Source organism: Aquarana catesbeiana, linkage group LG01 (genome assembly GCF_042186555.1).
Source record: "Aquarana catesbeiana isolate 2022-GZ linkage group LG01, ASM4218655v1, whole genome shotgun sequence".
Taxonomy (NCBI): domain Eukaryota; kingdom Metazoa; phylum Chordata; class Amphibia; order Anura; family Ranidae; genus Aquarana; species Aquarana catesbeiana.
Genome location: NC_133324.1, coordinates 272,440,207 through 272,456,548, shown reverse-complemented (window position 1 = coordinate 272,456,548; position 16,342 = coordinate 272,440,207). Strand labels below are relative to the sequence as shown.

Genomic DNA, 16,342 nt, shown 5'->3' with positions numbered 1-16,342 from the left:
CAGTGTCATTTCTTCAGTGTTTTCACATGAAAAGATTTTTTTTACAAAAGTGTGTATGTGTGTGTGTGTATATATGTGTGTATATATATATATATATATATACACACACACACACACACACACACACTTGTGCTCATAAGTTTACATACCCTGGCAGAATTTATTTTTTCTTGGCCATTTTTCCAAGAATATGATTAACACACAAACTTTTCATGGTTAGTGTTTGACTGAAACCATTTATTATTAATCAACTCTGTACTCTTTTTAAATCATAATGGCAACAGAAACTACCCAAATGACTCTGATCAAAAGTTTCACATACCCCAGTTCTTAATACTGTGTGTTGCCCCCATTAACATCAATGACAACTTGAAGTCTTTTGTGGTATTTGTGGATGAAGCACTTTATCTTCTCAGATGGTAAAGCTGCCCATTCCTCTTGGCAAAAAGCCTCCAGTTCCCATAAATTCTTCGGCTGTCTTGCATGAACTGCACGTTTTGAGATCTCCCCAGAGTGGCTCAATTATATTGAGGTCAGGAGACTGAGATGGCCACCCCAGAACCTTCACTTTATTCTGCTGTAGCAAATAATTTTGACCATATTTCCTGTGCCTTTTTGTAGCTCACACATCCCCAAAACTTCAGCGATCCACCTCCGTGTTTCACAGTAGGAATGATGTACCTTTTCATCATAGGCCTTGTTGACTCCTCTCCAAATGTAGCTTGTTTGGTTGTGACCAAAAAGTTCAATTTTGGTCTCATCACTCCAAATGACTTTGTGCCACAAGGTTTGAGGCTTGTCTCTGTGCTGTTTGGCGTATTGTAAGTGGGATACTTTGTGGCAATTGCGTAGTAATGGCTTTCTTGTGGCGTCTCGATCATGCAGCCCATCTTTCTTCAAGTGCCTCCTTATTCATCTTGAAGCAGACACACCCCAGAGTCCTGTATTTCACCTGAATTTATTTGTGGGTTTTTTTTTATTGCATCTCAAACAATTTTCCCAGCAGTTGTGGCAGAAATTTTATTTGGGCTACCTGACTGTGGTTTGGTTTCAACAGAACCCCTCATTTTTCACTTCTTGATTAGAGTTTGAACACTGCTGATTGGTATTCTCAATTCCTTGGATATCTTTTTATATCCCTTTCTTGTTTTATACAGTTCATCTACCTTTTCCTGCAGATCCTTTGACAATTCTTTTGCTTTCCCCTTGATTTACAATCCAGAAACGTCAGTGCAGCACTGGGTGAAAAATGCAAGGGTCAGGAGTCCAGAAACTCATTTGTATGTATATATGTGTGTGTGTGTATATATATAATATATATATATATATATATATATATATATATATATATATATATATATATATATATATATATATATATACATACATGTGTGCCAAACACTAACCATGAGTGAAAAAAGTTTTTATCATTTATATTCTCTGAATAATGGCCAAGAAATCATAAATTCTGCCAGGGCATGTAAACTTATGAGCACAACTGTGTTTGTATATATACTGTAATACTGTATCTTGGTTTACGAGTAATGCGGTATACGAGCGTTTTTGAAAGACTAGCAACATATATTTTTTTTTTTTTTAATAATTATCTTGATATACAAGCGCTGTTTTGATACAGTATACGAGCAGTAGTTTTACTGTAAAAACAAAAGGATTACACTCGCAATGTTAAGGAGTCTGGTGTTCATCCATGTAAAGCCGCTGCGTATATGTACAGTAAAGCTGTCTAAGACACCCAGACACACTACCAGCTGGGTGGGGCAGGGGTAACGTCTGTTCTGAGCACACGGAAGTGATGGCAACAGTTCCCGAGTGTCCGAGTTCTCCAGGAAGCGCTGGGAGCCACCATCGCCCCTGAACCTCTGGCCATCTATAGCACTGTATACTGTACACCATCAGCTTTATTGTAATAAACACAGTAGCTTTACATGGATGAGCTCCAGACTCCTTAACATTGTGAGTATAATTCTTTTTTTTTTTAACAGAGGTACAGTATTCCTACTACAGTACTGTACAGTATTAATATGAGCTTGGGCTCATATTTTGATAATATTTATATGCATAAAGGGTTGTGGAACAAATTCTGAGTTTCCATTATTTCTTATGGGAAAACTTGCTTTGATATAAGAGTGTTTTAGATTACAAGCATTCTTCTGGAATGAATTATACTTGCAAACCAAGGGGTGTGTGTGTGTATGTATGTATGTGTGTGTGTGTGTGTGTGTATGTATGTATGTATGTATATGTATGTATATGTATATATTTGTTTTTTTTTAAGATACTGACCTTCCTTTCCTGTCTCATTTGTAGTAAAGGAGGTGGGAGGAAGTCTTTTCAGAGTTACTGGAGTTCATTTACTAAAGACAAATAGTCTGTGCACTTTGCAAGCTCAGTTAAAGGAGTTGAAAAACCTCCTGTGCTGCAGGAGCCCCCCTCTTTCTTACCTGAGCCTGATTTTTCCAGCTCCAGCTGCTGTCTTTGGTTTTCATTGGATAGATTGATAGCAGCAGGAGCCATTGGCTCCCACTGCTGTCAATCAAATCCAGTGACCGGGGGGGGGGGGGTCAATGGACGCAGCAGCAGGACTCGGGAGCGTGCCCGTAAGAGTGCTCCCATGAAAAGTGGCTCTTTGTGGGGGCACTCTATAGAGAGGAGGAGCCAGGGGACCCCAGAAAAGGAGGATTGGGGCCGCTCTGTGCAAAACTCTTGCACAGAGCAGAGAAATATAACGTTTGTTATTTAAAGAAATTGAACCTTTTACACTCACTTTAATCTGTTATAAAGCTTACTAAATGAGGGGAAGCTCTGCCGACTTAATCATCCAATCATGTATAACAAAAATGCTGTGGTTTTTTTTTTTTTTTTTTTTTCCTTGCATGTGATTGGGTATTCTTTTCAAAATTAAAACTGCACCTTATTTGCTAAGCTTTGGTAAAACTGCACTTGCAAAGTGTACAGTCTATTTGCCTTTAGTAAAGAACAGAGTGTGCCCAATGGAAAGTTTCTATTATCTGCAACAATCGTGTTGTTTGTGTCTTTGTGTGTGTGTGTGTGTGTGTATATATATATGGCAGCCTGTAGATTTTCTAAACTGCATCCATCTTGGATTCTGTTTAGGGTATGAGGTGTGTGTATGACTTTATGACTGAACAGCAGCAATTACTGACTTCGTATTGCTTCAGGTATTGAATACCATTTTCTGGAAAACATTTCATGCCTAGGTTTGTAAAACATTAGCATTTTTCAAATGAGGGGATCGCAAAGCTGCTGGATTAGGCAAATTGTGTTTTTCCAGGGATGTTCTCTGCCTGACATGACATGCATTTGTGTAGTTCCATGATGCCTGAAAAGCAGCAGTTAGCCATTCTCATACTAGCTTGTTAAATGTTTATACTCCTGTAGCAACTAATCTGCATTTACCATCTCACATATGATTTGCTCTGGTTTTTAAATAAGGTTAACTATAGTATTACATAGGTCACTCCATATACAACCTTAAACCTAAACTCCAGGAATGACTTGTATTGCATACTTACATGGGTCCAGTGTGGCAAAATGTAAGTGTGCATATCTTACCCATGATGGGCCACTGGGGAAGCTGAAAATCACTGTAGTAGTCGGCGATACTGTAGTGATAGCTGTGATCTTTTGGGTCCTGCTAGAGTTCTGTGCATGCAGCTTCCCCTCTGCACACCCCCAGAGGGGGTTGATCACTCCTGCACTACCGCCATTTCTAGAACACCTTCTTTTTTTTATTTTTTCCAACAAATACTGCAACCAATGCACTGCCTATACGGTTCTCAAGGTTGCCTATTTCTTTGTGCTTTTTCAAAAGAGCTTGAACAGCACATCTTGGAACCCCTGTGTGCTTTGAAATCTTTGCCAGGGAGAGACCTTACTGATGCAGTATAACTAACTTGTGCCTCCTTGTGGTGCTCAGTCTTGCCATGGTGTATGACCTGTGACATGAAACCATCTTCCACAACCTCACCTTAGTAGCAGAGTTTGGTTGTTCCTCACCCAGTTTAAAGCCTCCTACACAGCTGTTTCTGTTTCAGTTTAATGACCGTTTCAATCTACATATCAAATTGATGATCATAGCACCTGCTTGATATAATTGGTTAATCATACATCTGACTCTAATCCTACAAAATCCCTGACTTTGAAAAAAAAATCGATGCTGGATTTAAGCCTAATGCCCCATACACACGAGTGGAAATTCCGCCAGCAAAAGTCCGATGAGAGCTTTTGGTCCAAAAAATGCGACCGTGCGTATGCTTCATCGGACTTTTGCTGGGGGAATTACAGCCAGCAAAAGATTGAGAGCATGTTCTCAATTTTTCGGGTGGAAGAAGTTCCGATCAGAAATTCCAATCGATCGTCTGTACCAATTCCGACGCGCAAAGTTCCTACGCATGCTTGGAAACAATTCGACACATGCGCGGAAGCATTGAACTTCCTTTTCTCGGCTCGTCGTAGTGTTGTACGTCACCGCGTTCTTGACAGTCGAAAGTTCAGCAAACTTTTGTGTGACCGTGTGTATGCAAGCCAAGCTTGAGCGGAATTCCGTCTGAAAAACCATCCAAGATTTTTCAGATGGAAATTCCGCTCTTGTGTACGCGGCATAAGGGTAGTCATACAAAATATTTATTTGATTTACATTTTTTCTTCTACATAGTTACATAGTAGGTGAGGTTGAAAAAAGACACAAGTCCATCAAGTCCAACCTATGTGGGATTATGTGTCAGTATTATATTGTATATCCCTGTATGTTGTGGTCATTCAGATGCTTATCTAATAGTTTCTTGAAGCTATCGATGCTCCCCGCTGAGACCACCACCTGTGGAAGGGAATAACACATCCTTGTCGCTCTTACAGTAAAGAACCCTCTACGTAGTTTAAGGTTAAACCTCTTTTCTTCTAATTTTAATGAGTGGCCACGTGTCTTGTTAAACTCCCTTCCGCGAAAAAGTTTTATCCCTATTGTAGGGTCACCAGTATGGTATTTGTAAATTGAAATCCTATCCCCTCTCAAGCGCCTCTTCTCCAGAGAGTAAGTTCAGTGCTCGCAACCTTTCCTCATAACTAATATCCTCCAGACCCTTTATTAACTTTGTTGCCCTTCTTTGTACTTGCTCCATTTCCAGTACATCCTTCCTGAGGACTGGTGCCCAGAACTGGACAGCATACTCTAGGTGCGGCCGGACCAGAGTCTTGTAGAGTGGGAGAATTATTGTTTTATCTCTGGAGTTGATCCCCTTTTTAATGCATGCCAATATTCTGTTTGCTTTGTTAGCAGCAGCTTGGCATTGCATGCCATTGCTGAGCCTATCATCTACTAGGACCCCCAGGTCCTTTTCCATCCTAGATTCCCCCAGAGGTTCTCCCCCCAGTGTATAGATTGCATTCATATTTTTGTCACCCAAATGCATTATTTTACATTTTTCTACATTGAACCTCATTTGCCATGTAGTTGCCCACCCCATTAATTTGTTCAGATCTTCTTGCAAGGTTTCCACATCCTGCGGAGAAGTTATTGCCCTGCTTAGCTTAGTATTGTCTGCAAATACAGAGATTGACCTATTTATCCCATCCTCCAGGTCGTTTATGAACAAATTAGATAGGATTGGTCCCAGCACAGAACCCTGGGGAACCCCACTACCCACCCCTGACCATTCCGAGTACTCCCCATTTATCACTACCCTCTGAACTCGCCCTTGTAGCCAGTTTTCAATCCATGTACTCACCCTATGGTCCATGCCAACGGACCTTAATTTGTACAGTAAACGTTTATGGGGAACTGTGTCAAATGCTTTTGCAAAATCCAGATACACCACGTCTACAGTCCTTCCTTTATCTAGATGGCAAATCACCTCCTCATAGAAGGTTAGTAGATTTGTTTGGCAAGAACGATTCTTCATGAATCCATGCTGATTACTGCTAATGATACCGTTCTCATTACTTATTACTTATCTTGTATATAGTCCCTTATCATCCTCTCCAAGAGTTTACATACTATTGATGTTAGGCTAACTGGTCTGTAATTCCCAGGGATGTATTTTGGGCCCTTTTTAAATATTGGTGCTACATTGGCTTTTTTCCAATCAGCTGGTACCATTCCAGTCAGTAGACTGTCAGTAAAAATAAGGAACAACGGTCTGGCAATCACTTGACTGAGTTCCCTAAGTACCCTCGGATGCAAGCCATCTGGTCCCGGTGATTTATTAATGTTAAGTTTCTCAAGTCTAATTTTAATTCTGTCCTCTGTTAACCATGGAGGTGCTTCCTGTGTTGTGTCATGAGGATAAACACTGCAGTTTTGGTTACTGAAGCCCCCTGATTTCACTCGTGAAGACTGAGGAGAAGAATAAATTCAATACCTTCACCATCTCCCCATCCTTTGTAACCAGATGTCCTTCCTCATTCTTTATGGGGCCAATATGGTCCGTCCTCCCTTTTTTACTTTTTTTTCTGTTTGCTCATTTTACTTTTACAGCTTTTCTTCACACATAACTAAAACTTTTGCACAATACCGTAAATGCATAAGTACGTATATACATTTCTTCAGGCTGGACAAATTCCTGGAGTTTAGCTTTAACCGTATGCATGGCCTCAAGCCAGCCAGCTGACTGCTGACTGAGGAAAATAGCAATTGACCAGCTCTATAAACCTGTCCTGTTCAATATATTTCCTCTGATAAGGCAGTGCTAACTACCTTCTTCCAACCCCCTCTGTCTTTTTCGTCTCTGCATTGAATGCACAAATTTTATAGAAGGCTTGCAATAAATGCTTTGCTGAGTTTGTCATGAGGGTAGTAGATCATGACTAATCCAGCCATTCTCAACCAGAGTTCAGTGGAACCCTAGGGCTCCTCTAGGGCAGAGGTAGGCAACCTTTCAGAGGTTGAGATCTACCTGGACAACATGGAGGAAATCAAAGATCTCAGCGGAAAGTGGGGAGGGAGTTTCTAGGACTGCCTGGCAACCATTCATCTGCTGGTTGCTGTAAACAGAATTCCAGCAGCTCCTGCCCCGCCCTCTGTCCAGTACTGTGATTTCTCCCGATCTCCACGTTGCAGTGAAGAGGAGAGTGGCAGTGGGTGAGGAAAGGACTGTGTGTGGGGCTGTGTCCCCAATCGACCCATTGGCTGGCCGCGGTTGATGGGTCGATCGCGATTGACAGCTTACCGACCCCGCTCTAGAGTTTGCTGGAAGTTCCTTGAGCTGTGGCTAGCTGACCTCCTTTCTGATGGTGCCTGCATAGTTCTTGGTCCAGTGCCATTTGGCAGATCTTTTCAGTTGTCAAACCTTTTTTTTTTTTTTTAAACGTCCTGCAGGGACTACTGAAGGAGGGTTCACGGCATAGCTCTGATGAAGAAGGGACATTCCCTTCGAAACGCGTTAGCTGATTGTGATGCCTGTGCGTTCCTCCACGATCCCTGGAAGGTTTCGCTCATCCTAAGTCGCATGCTGTTTGTCGGTGCACTTTCATGTTGTGCCTCTTCTACCAATTGCTTGTGAGTTGTTTCTTTTTACTATTTGTATTCAATAAATGTTTTAAAAGATAATGCACAAGGCTGGTGCGCCCGTTTCTCTTTTCTTTTGGTGCTGAAATTAATCTTTGCATCGTGATTCGGGTGTCCCCGATGCGGCATCGATGCATGCGACCGTAGAAATCGATTGCCGGGGACGTCATTGCCCCGCCCCTCCCGGAAGAGCGCTCCTAGTGTTTTCCCTGTTGTGTACAATGCCCGCCTCTCTCCTCACTTCCAGCTCTCCTCATGTCAACGGAGAATTGTCAGCCCCTCCCGCTGTCTGTTACTATCAAATCAGAAGAGAGGTGGGCGGGGCTGAGACTGGAGAGCAGAGAGGCGGGCCAGGCAGTCACATTGGAGGTGCCCTAGAAATCAGGGAGCTGTGCATTGCTGAGTACAGAGGGAATGCTCACATTCTGTACACTATTACAGAGCGGTGGGATTTCTTTATAATCTTCATCGTTCCTGTGAGAAAGAAGTGCAGAGCGGATTTCCCAAATAAAATACATATCACTCCGCTGCACTCCACTCGCCACACCCACTGCTGTCTAACAGCTTCGCAACTACATTTCCCGGAATGCTCTCCGGCAACGTAGCAGGGAGGAGTCTGCTGTCTCCTCTCTGATTGGTCGCCTTGCTGACAGCCTGTGGGAAAGATGGCGGCGGCCAGTGGAGTAGGGCTGGTGCTGAAAATGGTGAAGTCCATCGCAGTCCGCTTGTGTCCCTTCGAGCCCAATGTGAGGGCCACCAGGTGAGGAGGATGACGTGGGTCCATTCATCATACCGTGTACAGTGTGAGATCCTCCTCGTTTATAGGGACAGCACCTGATGTCTTATCAGTGTTCTTTAGTTGCCATGATGACTGCATCTACCACATCCATAGAATAAAATCTGTCTCAGGGGGAGATTTATTGGTGACACATCCCTGTGTACAGACATTAGAGGACTACACTGACTGCACCCAGTACAGGACAAGGTCAGAGTTCACTCAAAGGTCAGAGTACTGCAGTGCAGGAATATGCAGAATCCTGATTTTCCTATCACAGCCCTGCACAACCACCATTCTGGAGAACACAGAATCTGTGTATGGTAGCCAATCGGCTTCCAGGGGATATTTATTATAGCAAAAAAGTACAAAGTATTGTGTTTTTTTTTAAATTGTTGCTTTTTTTTTTTTTTGTTTATAGCACAAAAAATAAAAACCGCAGAGGCGATCAAATACCACCAAAAGAAAGCTCTATTTGTGGGAAAAAAAGGATGTCAATTTTGTTTGGGTACAATGTCGCATGACCGCGCAATTGTCAGTTAAAGTAACGCAGTGCCATATTGCAAAAAAATGACCTGGTCATTCAGCAGCCAAATCTTCCGGGGCTGAAGTGGTTAAGGAAGTGAGGTTATTTTTAATTCAAAGCTGAGTTCCAGTAAATTTTTTGTTTTTTAAAAGTCAGCAGCTACAAAAAAAGTGTATCTTCTGACTTAATAAAAAGACACTCACCTGTCCCACAATCCAGCGACGTGGCCACCCAAACCCTCCTTTCTCTACCCCGCCTTTCCACGGCGCTGGCAATACTACTGTGGGCATCCAGCTTTGACAGCTTGCAGCTTCGCAGCCGGGTGCACATGCCTTACTGCGCTGTCCTGAATGGCCGGGCAATCTTTTGGGACCTGTGATGTGTCCTAGAAGATTGCAGGGTGGAAGGGTCACCTAGGTGGCCCAAGCTGAAGTGGGAGTTTGTCAGTAATCGTGATGCATCGTGGAATCGAATCGTTGACCAGATAATCGTAATTTAATCATGAGACCAGTGAAGATGCGCACCTCTACTAGCGGAGGGTAAAACCGCCCTGCTAGCGGCCGAATAGCAACGGTAAAGCGCCGCTAAAAATAGCGGCGTTTTACCGCCGGCGCACCCACCGCCCCAGTGTGAAACCGGCCTTATGGTCTGAAAAATATGGTAAATACCAGTATTCTCTAAACAGATTATACATTTTCATTCACCAACTCAAATTCTTTGATCCTCTCCTGGAGCAGCCAAACATACGTGTGATAATTTTGTATAATGCTGATACTGGTTTAGAGTGATATTTTTTTCATTTTACTACGATGGGCCTTCAAAAAGTTTCCGCATTTTTATTTTTTCGTTCGAAACGGTGGGGGCAGGAGGCGTATTAATTGGTCGTGTCTGAGAGTGTCATGTGACTAGTCTGTCTGGCAAGCTGGCTTACCTTGCAGTTTAGTAGAGTTGTGAAGATGGCTGTAAAACTTGTAGGAAAAAGTGTGGAAACTTTTTGAGAACTCTCACATATCAAAAAAAAATGCATACATTATTGACCAGGAATATTTTTAGGCCTTTTGTAAAATGGATATATATTTTATTTTTTTATTTGATAAAAGCAGGTGCTCTGGCATGCTCCTGTCATGACTGACTGACCATCATTACATTAGTCTGTCTTGTCCACTGATGACGGTGTCCTGTGGGTCAGTACCAGTAAAACTGGTTCAGACCCATTACTCCATGTTGTCCATAGTAGATGCTGATAGCTACAGTAGTAGCACTGTGGGTAACCATCATACAAATCTCTACATGCATGCTGCTGGGTTTATGCCATACATGAGAGAACAGGAGTATGAACTACCTGCCGTACCACGATACACCAAATGAACCATTACTGTGGTAAAAGGATAAGGACATATTCATACCACATCTGTTGGATTCATTGCTCAACACAGGCCCAACATAATGACTAGCTGAAAAAGTGTTTTGACCTGTGCTGTCAAAAACGCAAATCAATACATAACAAAACCCCATTTAAAGTATGTCACCTCAAGTGTGTTTAATGCACACCAAACAGAACGCACATGTGAATCCAGCCTAACTAAATCCTCCAAATAAAATCTCAGCCTCATTTTAAACGGTTTACCTGTCAGCAAAGTTTTTCTGTGTATTTACCCAAAATCCTTTGCTCTTCCACAGGTGTCCCTGGCTAACAAAAGAAATCTCTCCAGCCATCCCAGTGTACAATGGGCTCGTGTTCCTGTTTGTCCTGGCAAATTTCAGCATGGCAACCTTTATGGATCCTGGTATCTTCCCACGAGGTAAGCACTTTACTTTTTTCTTGTGACCTGGAAAAAATAGAAGCTGGTTAATCATTTTGCCAATGGACTGACCTTATACAGAGTCATCATTAGTTTATGATTTCCATTCTGCGTATCAGAACTATGAAATATAGAATCTTGTAGTATAACTGTTAAATATTTGTTGTGATTGCAGCATCTGATTCCCATCTGCTGTATAGGCAGACTCTCAGCAGAGCTAACGTCACAGGGAGACCTCGAGCTGAACCCATTTTTGGCTCCATGCAATCAATATTAATAAGACTACAAGGCCGCATGATGAACAGAGCTGGGCAAGACACTGGAATTTATTCCACACTTTTGACAAAATTACCTTAAATAGCATATGCACCTCTCTCCTTTTTTTATTCCTCAAACGTTTGTTACTGTATCACCAAAGCATTTAAAGGGCTTAAGCTTATGCAAGCTTGTGTGCTTTACATACTTGTTTAAAGCCTTAGTGTAGCTACAATTATAAACATAAGAATCAGCACAAGGGACATGGCTCTCAGTTAGTATGATGTGTCCCATGTGTTGACTTTACCTGTTTCAGAAGAAATCTTGCCCCCTCCTGCCGCTGTAATTTATCAGTATGTTGAGGGTTAACACAGCTAACGGGCTGTCAGAAGTGCTCATCAAAAGAGCTCTACAATACCTGCCCTTTTCCTGCCAATTGGTCACAGATCCTAGAAGCTGTGGTGCTTCTATGGTAGATGAGGCAGGAAAGGGTGAACTGTATTAACCCCTGTTGCACTGGAAGTTTATGGCACGGGGTTGGTGTTAGAACAGAGCAAGATTTCCCCTGAAACAAGAATAACTAACACAATGGACACATCATACTATTTGTATGTTTATGTCCCTTGTTTCTGTGTTTGGATTTTATCTACACTTATGGTTTAACCACTTCCGCCCCAGAGGATTTTACCCCCTTCCTGACCAGAGCACTTTTTGCGATTCGACACTGCGTTGCTTTAACTGACAATTGCGCGTTTGTGCGATGTTGTACCCAAACAAAATTGACGTCCTTTTTTTTTTTTCCCACAAATAGAACTTACTTTTGGTGGTATTTGATCGCCTCTGCGGTTTTAGCAATATTTGTTACTTTTTGCTGTAATAAATATCCCCCAAAAAATATATAAAAAAACAATTTTTTTCCTCAGTTTAGGCCATTATGTATTCTTCTACATATTTTTGGTTAAAAAAAAAAAAAAAAAAAAAAATCGCAATAGGCGTATACTGATTGCGCAAAATTTATAGAATACAAAATAGGGGTTAGTTTTATGGCATTTTTATTTTTCATTTTTTTTTTATTAGTAATGGCGGCGATCAGCGATTTTTATTGGGACTGCGACATTATGGCGGACACATCGGACATTTTTTACATTATTTTGGGACCATTGTCATTTATACAGCGAACGATGCTATAAAAATGCATTGATTACTGTGTAAAAGACACTGGCAGTGAAGGGTTTAACCACTAGGGGGCAGTGAAGGGGTTGTGTGTGTCCTAGGGAGTGATTCAAACTATTAGGGGGCTGGGCTTTAATACACAGGACAGTGATCGCTGCTCTCGATGACAGAGAGCTGTGATCTCTGTCCTGTCACTAGGCAGAACGGGGAAATGCTTTGTTTACAAAAGCATCTCCCCGTTCTTACTCTCCATGACGCGATTGCGGGCACCTGGCGGACACCGCTTCTTAAAGGGGAAGTACCTGTACGCCCTTTTGCCTACCAGCCCCATTCTGCCGACGTACATTGGCGTGCGCTGGTCGGCAAGCGGTTAAGAATTAAATGGCAGCTTGCAGCTCAGACGCATACAGTAAATTTGCTTCAGATTTGTTGGTTACAGGGTCTATCCAGTTAGTTTTCATTTTCATAAAGATCTGGGAGGTTAAACATATTACCCTAACATTTTTATATTCTTGATACAGTGAGGGAAAAAAGTATTTGAACCCCTGCTGATTTTGTACGTTCTGACAAAGAAATGATCAGTCTATCATTTTAAAGGTAGGTTTATTTTAACAGTGAGAGGCAGAATAACAAAAAAATCCAGAAAAACGCATTTCAAAAAAGTTATATGCTGATTTGCATTGTAATGAGTGAAATAAGTATTTGACCCCTTCGCAAAAGAATGGCAAAACACTTGTTGGCATTCAGAGGTCAGATGTTTCGTGTAGCTGGTCACCAGGTTTGCACACATCTCAGGAGGGATTTTGTCCCACTCCTCTTTGCAGATCCTCTCCAAGTCATTAAGGTTTCTAGACTGATGTAGCTCGAACCTTCACCTCCCTCCACATATTTTCTATGGGATTATGGTCTGGAGACTGGCTAGGCCACTCCAGAACCTTAATGTACTTCTTGAGCCACTCCTCTGTTGCCTTGGCCGTGTGTTTTGGGTCATTGTCATGCTGGAATACCCATCCACGACCCATTTAAAATGCCCTGGCTGAGGGAAGGAGGTTCTCACCCAAGATTTGACAGTACATGGCCCCGTCCATCGTCGCATTGATGTAGTGAAGTTGTCCTGTCCACTTAGCAGAAAAACACCCCCCAAAGCATAATGTTTCCACCTTCATGTTTGACAGTGGGGATGATGGTGTTGGGGGTCATAGGCAGCATTCTTCTTCCTCCTCCAAACACGACGAGTTGAGTTGATGCCAAAGAGCTCGATTTTGGTCTCATCTGACCACAACACTTTCACCCAGTTCTCCTCTGACTCATTCAGGTGATCATTAGCAAACTTCAGACAGGCCTGTACATGTGCTTTCTTGAGCAGGGGGACCCTGCGGGCGCTGCAGGCTTTCAGTCCTTCACAGTGTAGTGTGTTACCAATTGTTTTCTTGGTGACTATGGTCCCAGCTGCCTTGAGATCATTGACAAGATTCTCCCGTGTAGTTCTGGGCTGATTCCTCACTGTTTTTATGATTATTGAAACTCCACGAGGTGAGATCTTGCATGGAGCCCAAGACCGAGGGAGATTGACAGGTATTTTGTGTTTCTTCCATTTGCAAATAATCGCACCAACTGTTGTCACCCTCACCAAGCTGCTTGGCGATGGTCTTGTAGCCCATTCCAGCCTTGTGTAGGTCTACAACAGGGGTCTTCAAACTATGCCCCTCCAGTTGTTCAGGAACTACAATTCCCATCATTCCTAGTCATAGTTACATAGTTACATAGTAGGTGAGGTTGAAAAAGATACAAGTCCATCAAGTCCAACCTATGTGTGTGATTATGTGTCAGTATTACATTATATATCCCTGTATGTTGCGGTCATTCAGGTGCTTATCTAATAGTTTCTTGAAGCTATCAATGCTCCCCGCTGAGACCACTGCCTGTGGAAGGGAATTGCAGCTCTTACAGTAAAGAACCCTCTACGTAGTTTAAGGTTAAACCTCTTTTCTTCTAATTTTAATGAGTGGCCACGAGTCTTGTTAAACTCTCTTCTGCGAAAAAGTTTTATCACTATTGTGGGGTCACCAGTACGGTATTTGTATATTGAAATCATATCCCCTCTCAAGCGTCTCTTCTCCAGAGAGAATGAGTTCAGTGCTCGCAACCTTTCCTCATAACTAAGATCCTCCAGACCCTTTATTAGCTTTGTTGCCCTTCTTTGTACTCGCTCCATTTCCAGTACATCCTTTCTGAGGACTGGTGCCCAGAACTGGACAGCATACTCCAGGTGTGGCCGGACCAGAGCCTTGTAGAGTGGGAGAATTATCGTTTTATCTCTGGAGTTGATCCCCTTTTTAATGCATGCCAATATTCTGTTTGCTTTGTTAGCAGCAGCTTGGCATTGCATGCCATTGCTGAGCCTATCATCTACTAGGACCCCCAGGTCCTTTTCCATCCTAGATTCCCCCAGAGGTTCTCCCCCCAGTGTATAGATTGCATTCATATTTTTGTCACCCAAATGCATTATTTTACATTTTTCTACATTGAACCTCATTTGCCATGTTGTTCAGGTCTTTTTGCAAGGTTTCCACATCCTGCGGAGAAGTTATTGCCCTGCTTAGCTTAGTATCATCTGCAAATACAGAGATTGACCTATTTATCCCATCCTCCAGGTCGTTTATGAACAAATTAAATAGGATTGGTCCCAGCACAGAACCCTGGGGAACCCCACTACCCACCCCTGACCATTCCGAGTACTCCCCATTTATCACCACCCTCTGAACTCGCCCTTGTAGCCAGTTTTCAGTCCATGCACTCACCCGAAGGTCCATGCCAACGGACCTTATTTTGTACAGTAAACGTTTATGGGGAACTGTGTCAAATGCTTTTGCAAAATCCAGATACGCCACGTCTACGGGCCTTCCTTTATCTAGAGGGCAACTCACCTCCTCATAGAAGGTTAATAGATTGGTTTGGCAAGAACGATTCTTCATGAATCCATGCTGATTACTGCTAATGATACCGTTCTTATTACTAAAATCTTGTATATAGTCCCTTATCATCCCCTCCAAGAGTTTACATACTATTGATGTTAGGCTAACTGGTCTGTAATTTCCAGGGATGTATTTTGGGCCCTTTTTAAATATTGGTGCTACATTGGCTTTTCTCCAATCAGCTGGTACCATTCCAGTCAGTAGACTATCTGTAAAAATTAGGAACAACGGTGATTTATTAATGTTAAGTTTCTCAAGTTTAATTTTAATTCTGTCCTCTGTTAACCATGGAGGTGCTTCCTGTGTTGTGTCATGAGGATAAACACTGCAGTTTTGGTTACTGAAACCCCCTGATTCACTCGTGAAGACTGAGGAGAAGAATAAATTCAATACCTTCACCATCTCCCCATCCTTTGTAACCAGATGTCCTTCCTCATTCGTTATGGGGTCAATATGGTCTGTCCTCCCTTTTTTACTGTTTACATACTTAAAGAATTTCTTGGGATTTTTTTTGCTCTCCTCCTCTGTGTCTTTCATGTTCTATCTTAGCTGTCCTAATTGCACCCTTACATTTCTTGTTGCATTCTTTATAAAGTCTGAATGCTGAGGATGATCCCTCAACCTTGTATTTTTTGAAGGCCTTCTCCTTTGCTTTTATATGCATTTTTACATTGGAGTTAAGCCATCCAGGACTTTTGTTCGCTCTTTTAAATTTATTACCCAATGGGATACATTGGCTAATGCCCTTATTTAATATGCTCTTAAAGCAAACCCATCTCTCCTCCGTATTCTTTGTTCCTAATATTTTATCCCAATTTATACCTTTTAGCAAGGTTTGTAGTTTATTCCCTTTTATGTTTCCTATTTGTGTGATTTATACTGAAACTAATTGACCTGTGATCGCTGCTACCTAAGTTGCCCCGTATTTCCACATCCGTGATCAGGTCTGTATTGTTGGTAGTCAGTAGATCCAGTAATGTTTTATTTCTAGTTGGTGCGTCTACCATCTGACCCATAAAATTGTCCTGCAAGACATTAAGGAACTGGGGAGCCTTAAATGAATGCGCGGTTCCCTCCGCCCAGTCTGTCTGGATAATTAAAATCCCCCATTATGATAACACTTCCCATCCTTGCTGCTAATCCAAATTGTGATAGGAGATCTGTCTCCACTTCCTTCCTCAGGTTAGGGGGCCTATAGCATACTCCCAGTATTATTTTCCCCTTAGCTTCATCCCTTTGGAGCTCTACCCATAAGGATTCCACCTCTTCTCTAGCTCCCTCAGTGATGTCATC

At 42.2% G+C, this 16,342-nt stretch overlaps 1 protein-coding gene across 3 annotated transcripts in view; it reads left to right on the top strand.

Moving 5' to 3' along the window:
• ZDHHC8 (zDHHC palmitoyltransferase 8) overlaps positions 1-16,342 on the top strand; it is a 175,944-nt gene that overhangs the window by 84,270 nt on the left and 75,332 nt on the right. For 2 of the 3 annotated variants that reach the window (XM_073628570.1, XM_073628562.1), the window contains exon 2: positions 10,525-10,646. In XM_073628570.1, the coding sequence (XP_073484671.1) occupies positions 10,525-10,646 (122 nt within the window). Of the gene's footprint in view, positions 1-1,838; positions 1,975-10,524; positions 10,647-16,342 lie in introns of those variants that run through there. The other variant, XM_073628580.1, reaches the window with a different exon arrangement.